Raw genomic sequence first — 11,122 nt, forward strand, 5'->3', positions numbered from 1 at the left:
TACAACTCCACACGGAGGACAGGGAGTGACATGCCAGCTCAGGCTTAAACTAAGACGATGAACATTTTAAAATATTTAATTTAGAAGGGGATCTTTGAAAATAATTTTACATGTATTTACAAAACAGTCAGTCATCCTATGGAAAGATACAATTTTCAAATATTAAAAATAAACAGGGCTGGATTTGTAAACAACATCAGGATTTCATGAACAATTAAATGTTTAAATATCTTCACTAAACCTATTTTAAAAATGACAAAGTTAATACTGTAAGAAAAATCCCCACTGTGAAATAAAACACTTTGTTAAAGTCCACATAACTGATTAGGAGATCTAGTTGGTGATTGCAAGCTTGCTAGGTGATTTACAGAGGTCTGTGCGAGTTAGTTTACGTAAATACCAAGCAGAGAAAACACTGGCATGCTTACTCTAACATATTTAAGTAGAAAAATCTTCTTCCAAAATTTTAGGGGTAAATTTATATTTTCTGTTACTAAGGAATGATCTTAGAGTTTTTAACCTGTTCAGTAAAAAGGGAATTTTACTAGAAATGGAAAACATTCCCAAAAATAACATAACTCCATCCACAATATGGTCAATTTTTTTCAAGCTTAGGAAAATTCAGAAGTAAGAAGTTTTGCAATTTCTCATCCTGGTAAATGACAGTTTGTGTTTCATCAAGAACTGAAAATACCAATAGTTGTCCCCAGAATTTTCCTTGAAAACAGAGGCTGCAAACTGAATGTGGTCTCTATTCAGTTTGTTTACACAATATGATGGGAATACAATTGTGCCTATTGCTTATACACTGTGTAAGCTGCTTGTGTAATAACAGCAGAGGGGAGCAGCTGGGACACAGACCACATGGCTAACAAAGTGGCAAATATTTATTATCTGGCCCTTGCAAAAAACAATCGCCCATCCCTGTCCAAAAAGATTAAAAAATGCTCTTCCAGTGCTAAAAATTTTCCTACCATATAATCAATGTTCAAATCAAGCTAGAAATAAAATATGTAAGAGGGGCAAGGAACTGACAAAATTACCTACTTACATGCTACCAAAGCTTCAGGTAATTATATGGCTACAAATACCAGGAGTTCAAGTACCAGGAAATTTCCCAAGCTGTCACAGAAAAATATAGTGCTTGGGCTTGTTCCAAAATTAAAGAGCTGGCTCCTGTGCAGTACAGAATGCATATGGACAGAAGGAAACTTGGAGAGAGAGAGGGAGAGAAGCCAAACAACACACAAGCAAACAGAAAACAAACAGTCCACTCTTCTGAACTCCTATCCTTCGGACTACTTGCAAATGCTAGCTTTGCATGATGAAAGAAAGATGATATGGACTCAACTTAAATCAGAGGTAAAAAGTAGTAATAGCATAGAGTAGGCGCTCAAACATGTCTTTATTGAGTATTTTGTAAAGTAAAATATGTGAGAGTGATGCACTTTGTAGTCCTTAAATATACTGGGGGGATATAAAAAATCAGAAACCTTCCTATTTCTGTTCGACCTTCAATATAAAATGGGAAGATCCCTGCTCAAAGGCACTGGTACTGGCTCCAAATTCGACGCGGGTAAAGGAGACCTGCGCTCCAGCAAGCCCCGGGGTCAGCACAAAGGAACAGGTCCGTCACTTGCACAATACCTCGCCGGTCTGTCTCTTTTCCCAGTTAATCTGAGGAGACTGCAGCCTTTCACATGAACGCAAGTTTGTTATTAAACAACAGAAAAGCTTTTTCACTCCAGAAAAAAAGCTACGTTCTCTTCAATTTCCTTTCACGTAATGTAGCCACCTAACAACCTACTGGGCCTAGAAAGAACCCTAAGATTCTAAATTAGTTCTTTTAAAGCAAGGGAGGGTTTGCATTTCAGGGCTGAAGATAAGAAAAAGGGGACTCACTCTCACTAGCTATTTCTTTCATAAACACAAACTTGTAACCTAAGTGTACATGTGTACGCATATAGGCCTAAAGACCAATGAAGGAAGGACAGAAAGAAGTATATTATATGCACACTAGAGGCCCGGTGCACGAATTCGTGGCGGTGGGGTCCTTTGGCCTGGCCTGCGCCCTCTCGCAACCCCGGGCCCTTCAGGGGATGTCACAGAGACAGTTTTGGCACGATCCCTGCAGGGCACCGGGGGACTCCACCATGCACCGGGCCTCTAGCATGCATAGATCTTTGGTTAATCTCTTCCCGCCCTCCCCCATTCCCTCTGAGATTCATCAATCTGTTTCATGTTTCCATGCCTGCGGTTTCCACTCCTGCGTTGAACATCTGCCCCCTGGTGGTCAGCGTGTGTCATAGTTACCAGATGGTTGGCCAGTCGCTTAGGTTTCTATATCTATAAAAGCGTAATATGCAAATTGACTGAAGAGCCGAACAGTGGAATGGCTGTCTAGACAACCTTCCGGATGAAGCCAGGGCTGCGAGGGCCTACTCTTGCACAAATTTCATGCATCGGGCCTCTAGTATACAGATATTTATATAAAAATATTAAGAAATATGAAAAAGCCGAAACCGGTTTGGCTCAGTGGATAGAGCGTCGGCCTGCAGACTGAAGGGTCCCAGGTTCGATTCCGGTCAAGGGCATGTACCTCAGTTGTGGGCACATCCCCAGTAGGAGATGTGCAGAAGGCAGCTGATTGATGTTTCTCTCTCATCGATGTTTCTAACTCTCTATCTCTCTCCCTTCCTCTCTGTAAAAAATCAATAAAATATATTTAAAAAAAAGAAATATGAATAAAATATTAGCTTCTATTTTTAAAATAAAATACTTCTTTCTATAGCACTCATGAAATCTATGTAAGCCTCTGAGTTCCAGGAAGACCAACCAAGGCCATTTCCTGGTATCACTGTCCCTGGAACAAGCAGTCCTATCAGGTCAACATCGTAAGCAGGCACTTACCAATGTCTAAAATTCTCCTCTGCAGAGCGCCAATGAAGAGAAATGGCTCATCTTCACACGACTGAATGAGCGTGCCAACCAGTTCAGAGTTTGTTGCTAAGATGCGGGCATTTTCCTCATTGAGGTTGACCCCGGCCATTAAAGTCACATCGTTGATGTCATCTTCATCCCTAATAGGAAAGAGGAAGATCCAGCTTTGAGGTAGAGGCAGTGGTGGTGTTTATATGTATGAATGATCTAAGAGACCTCAAAAGACACTTTACTCAATTCCCCAGAGCAAGAGAACTGAAGAATGGTGTCCTTCCCCGTAAGACTTTCAAATTATTTGGTAACTCTACCCATTGTGTACATATACCATCAGAAAAATAAACCAGAAGCAACTTTGTCTTCTAGCGCCCATCTCCCCTGCTCTTGGTTTAGTAAAGGAGATGCATCAAGAGGAATTGCGCCAAAACCGGTTTGGCTCAGTGGATAGAGCGTCGGCCTGCGGACTGAAAGGTCCCAGGTTCGATTCCGGTCAAGGGCATGTACCTGGGTTGCGGGCACATCCCCAGTTGGGGATGTGCAGGAGGCAGCTGATTGATGTTTCTCTCTCATCGATGTTTCTGGCTCTCTATCTCTCTCCCTTCCTCTCTGTAAAAAAATCAATAAAATATATTTTAAAAAAAAAAAAGAGAGAGAGGAATTGGAATTTACACGACCTTATCCACAAACCCCTACACAAGGAAAGACAGACTTGTTTTCACCCAAGATGATTAAAAGCCCACCATGTTCCCCAGTGCACTCCCCTGTCCACTGCGGGGCAGCAGAAATGACTCAGTCCTCAAAAGTCTGTACCTACATCAGACCCTGGAGAAGAGGCTTTCTTGACTAGCTATTCTGAAACCAAATGGTTAAAACACACTGTCAATCATACAACAGCAAAACAATGAATTACATTTGAAGCAAGGTAGAACATATGGTTAGTCTACACTAGAGAATCTGATTCCTGCAATATGAAAAAATGGACATTAAAGTTGGAGTAATACTATCTATGCAAATAACATGTAACCATCCTATATTATTTTCTCAAAGTGGCTTTTAAAGAAAAGTTTCAAAAATCACATTAAACTCCTAGCTGTTCAAAGACCTCCACTAACAGAAGTAATATATATGCATTATTCATCACAAGCATTTTATTACTTTTCTCTAAAATATAAAGACTCTAAAAATACTTAACCATAAAGCATTATTACATTTTCCAAAAATCAACAAGAATTCCTAATTATCATCCAATAGCCAGTCAGTTTAAACAGGACTAACTGTACAAACATGCAGAGGAAGTATAATGTTTGTCACTTCGAATGCTGAAGTAGTGAGTGAAACATGAATCTCTGGCACCCTCAGGTGTTTAAGAAGGATAGTGCTACCATTACTCATTCAGGTATACTGAGCAGAATAGAAAATAGGATTTTCTAAGTGGAAAAATCACAAACCAAAACATTTTCAGTTAAGCAAGTAGTTTTGAAAATGTAGGCAGATATCACTGTTATTACACCTCATCTAGTTAAGTCAAGACAAGAGTTAATGCCACAAGAATACTTCCTTCTTACTAACAAGAGTCAACATTTCAACAATAACTGAAGTGATATTGATGTTACATATCCAAGGAAGCAAACTTAAGTAAAAAGACATCACTCTAAGCCAGTGATGGCGACTTTTGAGCTCGGCGTGTCAGCATTTTGAAAAACCCTAACTTAACTCTGGTGCCGTGTCACATATAGACATTTTTTGATATTTGCAACCATAGTAAAACAAAGACTTATATTTTTGATATTTACTTTATATATTTAAATGCCATTTAACAAAGAAAAATCAACCAAAAAAATGAGTTCGCGTGTCACCTCTGACACGCGTGTCAACAGGTTCGCCATCACTGCTCTAAGCTGTGTATACGACCACATGACTCAAATTACTGGAAAGCATTATAGAATGGAAAACTGTAGCTCAGTGCCAAAAGCAAAGATATCAGCGTTAAAACTGTACTACGAAGGCCCAGGCCACATGAAGACCGGAGATAGAGTCCAGGGCCTATCGTATCTGACGTGTGTGCGGGACACAACTAGTGTGCTGAAGAACAGAGCAAATGCAAACTAGGATCTCCGGGCCATTACACGCACCGGTCTCCCTGCCGCCCCCTACCCGACTGAATTACACACACACCGGTCTCCCTGCCGCCCCTGCCCGACTGAATTACACACGCACCGGTCTCCCTGCCGCCCCTGCCCGACTGAGAGACTGTCTTCTGTCCTGCTTATGCTTTTCAGTTTTTCTGTTACCTACAACCTCACTGGAGTCTAACATTTATAATTAGAATTCATAAAATAGTCAATTCTCCCCCAAATTAATGTAATCACATCATCTCAATACAAAATTTTCATAGAACTGTCATGTTTCTAAAATTCATGTGCAATAGAAAAATAACAAGGAAAATCAAGGTATCTTTGATTTAAGAAGGGATAAAGCGAAAAAACATGCTCTATCAGATATAAAAACAAATACTGAAGTGGTAATAATTGAAAATGCAAAAATATTAACATAGACATAAAACAAAAACATAGAACTAAAATGAAATTCTACAGTTTACATTTCAGAACATAAGCTGAAAAATGGCAAATGACTGAGTCAGTTACAAAGAATTTATAGCATGAGACATTTACAAAGATAAAAATCAAGAATTAAGATAAAAGGGCATGTGTGCATATGTGAGGTGTGTGTGTGTGTGTGTGTGTGTGTGTACAGATATCTTGAAAAAGATAGAGGATCACATCACTATGAGCTGTGGATAGGGATGGATTTCTTAGAATAGATCAAATTCAAAAGCCATAGAGGAATCCAATATTGTGACAAAACCTTCGTATAACAAAAGACACAAAAAACAGTGACAAGTTAAGCCAAAGAGTAAATATTTCCATGTACAACAAATAATTACACACTCACAAAAGTATATGAATCTAAAAAACAATAAGAACTCAGCAAAAGTAATAAGCTAGAAATTTCCCAATGAAAATACGAATGGTGACACTTTTGCCTCAGGCAGTAAGTGACTAGATTTACGAAGGAGAAATTACACATCACAACGAGACCAGCATAAGACATTTTCATTCCAGTGTTGAAAAGGTGTCAGTAAAAATAAGCAATGAGCACGCTATAAAGGCAGAACTGCCTCCGAGCGCATGCCTGAGGCAGCCCCAGCTGCTGGGCCTGTCACAGTGGAGAAACTGGCTAAGTCAGGTTCCCGAGAAAAAGGCTCACGTGGTCCCAATCAACAGTCACCCCTGTTTGCTGCAGGAAACAGCCATCAGTCCTCCCTGCAGTAAAGCAAGCTGGGCTTGGGCCCTCAGGGTTCGTCCAATGTACTAGCCAAGAAGGTTTTAGATTCAACAATCCCATTTTTCACTTCTCAAGGTCTTATTTGGCTCTTTTTCAAATGTTTGTTTTCATTTCTTACTAGGTAATTATTACTTGCTCATTTTTGTGATTCCACATTTTATTTTTAACCATTTCATAATAGTTTTTAATACTGAATACTTGATCATCCAATGTTTGAAGTCACTGGAGTTCCAAAGGTGTTGCTCTTTCCCTGTAGTTTAAAGCAGGGTAACGCCCTAGCCGGTTTAGCTCAATGGATAGAGCGTCGGCCTGCGGAATGAAAGGCCCCAGGTTTGATTCCAGCCAAGGGCGCATGCCCGGGTTACAGACTGGATTCCCCAGTAGGGGGCGTGCAGGAGGCAGCCAATCAATGATTCCCTCTTATCACTGATGTTTCTCTCTCCCTGTCCCTTCTTCTCTGAAATCAATAAATATATATATATTTTTTTAAAAAAAGCAGGATAACTTTTCTATACATGTTTTATCCGTGAAAACAAACACATACATGGATAGCAGAAAACACCAGAAAGACATTTTTAAACTGCTGAAAAGAGAGAGAAAAAAGGCAACCCAAAATTCTAATCTTACTCCTGATCACATCATCTACATCAGTGGTTCTCAACCTTGGCTGCACATTAGGATCACCTGGGAATCTTTTTAAAATCCTGATTTCTGGGCCTCATCCACCGGAAATTCTGTTTCTTTGTGATGGGGAGGGGCCACAACATTAGTAACAAAGAAACAGAATTTCCAGAGGATGAGGCCCAGAGATCAGGATTTCAAAAAGATTCCCAGGTGATCCTAATGTGCAGCCGAGGTTGAGAACCACTGCTCTACATAAATAACCTAAAATAATCTGACTTGGAGAGCGACTGGCCGCTCATTATTGCTGGTGGGAATATAAATGGGATGGTCCCTGTGGCAAACAGTTTGATAGTTTAAGTACAGGTGCTCCTGGACTTAAGCCCCAGGAATCTGAATATATTTTAAGTCGTAAATGCACTGAAAACAGCGAACCTATTGAACCTACCAGCTTGGCCTCAGCACCTTACACGCTCGGAACACTTACAGTAGCCTGCAGCTGGGCGAAATCACCTGCTGCTGCTCCCCCACTCCCTGCCAGAGTCGTAAAGCACTAGCCCAGGAAACAGTAGCAATTCAAGATTCAAAGTACTGTTCCTAGTGAATGCATATAGTTTTCAAGCCACTATAACGTCAAAAAATCATGAAGTTGAATTGTAGTAAATCCAGAAATCCAGGACCTTCTGTAGTTAAATACACACGTATGTAATGACCCAGCCATCATACTCCCACATATTTACTAGAGGGAAATGAGAAACTATGTTCATACAAAAATCTGTACGTAAATATTAATAGCGGCTTCATATATTGTTAAAAACTGAAAACAACCCAATGTTCATTAACAAGAAAAAGGATTTAATCATACAAGAAATACTTCTCCCCAATGCAAAGAACAATTTTCTAATATTCATAATGACATAGGATATGAACTTCAAAAACATACTGCATAAAAAAATTCAGATGCAAAAGAGCAGATAATGTAACTTTTCATTTATGTGAAGTTTAAGAATAGACAAAAATGACACATGGTGATAGATATAAAAATAGTGGCTGTATCGCTTCTCGGCCTTTTGGCTAAGATCAAGTGTAGTATCTGTTCTTATCAGTTTAAAAATAGTGGCTGTAGGAGGCAGGGATTGGGATATTGATTTTAAAGGAGCATAAAAGCGATGGATATGTTCTGCATCTTGATCTGAATTATGATTACCCCAGTATATGTTTGTCAAAATTCATTAAGATGTACACTTACAATCTGTGCATTTCAGTGTCACGTGCACAGACATTGTCGAAAAGGTATCAGCACTTTATTGTTTATAAATTATACTCAAAGTTCTGTTCCATTTTTTTAAATGCATAAATATATTTATTATTAACAGAATTATCTGTCATCTCTTTTCTTTTTTTAAAAAGTTACTTCCTTAATCCAAATCGAGTTTTAACTATTTATTTTCTTTACCTCAAGGACGTCGCTCCATTCTCCTTTATTTTATCTTTCCGAATAGAAGATACTTGAAGAGGCAGAATTTTATTTCCTGGCAGGGTAGTTTGCTTTAGAATGGAAGCTACAAAAACAAAGAAAGAAAGTATGCTTTTAAATAGGCAATCACGCTAACATGATGAAAAATTCAGAACAGCTTTTAATAACAAAGAATAATCAAAGAAAACCTCAAACTGCCCTAAAATATGTTTAAATTCAAACATGGCAATGAATTTATTGCCTGCACGCGGAATCATTCACTAAAATCAAGACCTCCAGCCTTCAAATTACCTACAGAATTACCAGCACTATAAAAATAGTATGCAGAAAAAGTGACAGAAACATGTTAATGATATATCATTTCTATGGTAGATTTTAAAAAATAAAACCTCTAAATTTTATGTGCAAGACTAATTGACAAAGAAAGAAGCACATTTTAAAAAGAAAAGGCTACAGAAAATTTTCTAAGTCAAAAAAGTACTGCCCTAACCAGTTTGGCTCAGTGGATAGAGCGTTGGCCTGCGGACTGAAGGGTCCCGGGTTCGATTCCAGTCAAGGGCATGTACCTTGGTTGCGGGCACATCCCCAGTAGGAGGTGTGTAGGAGGCAGCTAATCGATGTTTCTCTCTCATTAATGTTTCTAACTCTCTATCCCTCTACCTTCCTCTCTGTAAAAAAATCAATAAAATATATTTTTTTTAAAAAGTACTTATTTCCTACTGGACTGATGTATCTGATTACAAATACTGTGAATAGTTGCTTCTTTTACTCTAAAAAACATATCCCCTTAGAAAGTGGCTCTGTAGGTACAAAGATGTGCCACAGTTATCTTTCAGTCTTCTCTCTCCGGTCCCAACATAAAAGACCACATCTCTCGTCTCTTAATAAATAAAACATTAAAAGAGAGTACAAAACCCCATGCTGTTTCAAACCCAGTGTGATGGGTCAGAGTCTGGCTGGAGGTGGCTGACCGGAAGTTGCTGCAGTGCTCACTGGCATCTTCTTCTGAAGGGTCAGTGCTGAGGAAGCGGGGAGTGTACCCACTTGTCTGGAAATGCACCCTGAAGGCTGCTGGACTACCTGCAACAATGAGAACCGTCATTATAGTCATTCAAGCAAATCCGCTCCAGTTATAACAAGAGAACAGCCAACTGTGCTCACCCAGCGGTAAATATGCCTGATCATAGCATAACAAGAATGCCTCCTTAAATCTAAATCTGTATGTGGCAAAATTATCTTGTTCAAAACTGAAAAACATGACGATCTCACACATTATATTGCTTCTTAGAGTGGAGCTCAAATTTACATTACATATTGCCCAATTTAAACCTCCATATGTGCCATATTTTCATTTTTTAACTTTTATCATGGAAAATTTCAAATATATACAAAGGCAGAAGAAATAAGATGAAACCACCTATGCCCGTGGTCAGCAAATTGCGGCTCGTGAGCCACATGCGGCTCTTTGGCCCCTTGAGTGTGGCTCTTCCACAAAATACCACGTGCAGGCGCACGTACAGTGCGATTGAAACTTCGTGGCCCATGCGCAGAAGTTGGTTTTCGGCCTGGGCGAGTCTATTTTGAAGAAGTACTGTTGATATTTGGCTCTGTGGACTAATGAGTTTGCCGATCACTGACCTATGCCATTATTATCCAGCTTCAACGATGATTAATTCTTTACCAGCACTGTTTCCTGTATATCTCCACCCACTTCGCTACCATCCCCAGATATAATTTTTTATCTACCTACTAGAGGCCCAGTGCATGAATTCGTGCACCAGTGGGGTTCCTCAGCCTGGCCTGTGGGATCGGGTTGAAACCGGCTCTCCGACATCCCCCGAGGTGTCCTGGATTGCGAGAGAGCACAGGCCAGGCCGAGGGACCCCACCGGTGCATGATCGGGCAGGGGAGAGATGCAGGGGAGGCTGGCCAGCTGCGGAGGGAACACGGAAGGGCTCCAGACTGTGTCTGGCCCATCTTGCTCAGTCCCAATTGGCCAGACCCTAGCAGCAACCTAACCTACCAGTTGGAGCGTCTGCCCCCTGGTGGTCAGTGCACATCATAGCAAGCGGTTGAGCAGCCTTAGCATATCATTAGCATATTACATTTTGATGCTTTAATTGGTTGGACAGCCGACCAGTCGACCAGACACTTAGCATGTTAGGCTTTTATGATATAGGACAGCCGTGGGCAAACTACGGCCCGTCTGAAATGAATAAAACTTAAAAAAAAAAAAAAGACCATACCCTTTTATGTCATGATGTTTACTTTGAATTTATATTAGTTCACACAAACACTCCATCCATGCTTTTGTTCCGGCCCTCCGGTCCAGTTTAAGAACCCATTGTGGCCCTCGAGTCAAAAAGTTTGCCCACCCCTGATATAGGGTAAGTATTTGAAAATACTAGTACATCTCCAAAAGATAGACTTTTAATGGGCCGGTTTTAAAAAAAATACCTGCAAAATGACAATACTAAAGGCATCCTCCAAAATAAACAGTTCAAGAAATCCAAAGGGTGAGTGTTGGGGACAAAGGAAGCAAAGTTAAGGTAATAATAGCAGGGCCTTATTTTTAGCTTCAAAGAAGGAAAAAGTACAATAGCAGAAGTTCCTTTTTTTCCCCCTACCTCAAAGAAGAAAAATAGTCACCATGTATTTGAGCCAGCTACTGACAATGAACTATTTTAAGTCCTTAAATTCATTTATGGCTAACATAAATGTGCCAGGAGACAGACTTCTGAA

At 39.9% G+C, this 11,122-nt stretch overlaps 1 protein-coding gene and 1 non-coding gene across 2 annotated transcripts in view; one reads left to right on the plus strand and one right to left on the minus strand.

Annotated features, from left to right (window-relative positions):
* TAF4B (TATA-box binding protein associated factor 4b) overlaps positions 1–11,122 on the minus strand; it is a 59,087-nt gene that overhangs the window by 32,480 nt on the left and 15,485 nt on the right. Inside the window, exons 8-10 of the mRNA XM_059707433.1 lie at positions 9,352–9,460; positions 8,360–8,465; positions 2,911–3,080 (exon numbers count right to left, since the gene is read on the minus strand). Of these exons, the coding sequence (XP_059563416.1) occupies positions 2,911–3,080; positions 8,360–8,465; positions 9,352–9,460 (385 nt within the window). The remainder of the gene's footprint in view (positions 1–2,910; positions 3,081–8,359; positions 8,466–9,351; positions 9,461–11,122) is intronic.
* Positions 7,958–8,153, plus strand: LOC132240417 (U2 spliceosomal RNA). Its single transcript, XR_009454320.1, has one exon. It is a non-coding gene; the product is annotated as a U2 spliceosomal RNA (small nuclear RNA).

This window comes from Myotis daubentonii, chromosome 8 (genome assembly GCF_963259705.1).
Source record: "Myotis daubentonii chromosome 8, mMyoDau2.1, whole genome shotgun sequence".
NCBI classification, from domain to species: Eukaryota; Metazoa; Chordata; class Mammalia; order Chiroptera; family Vespertilionidae; genus Myotis; species Myotis daubentonii.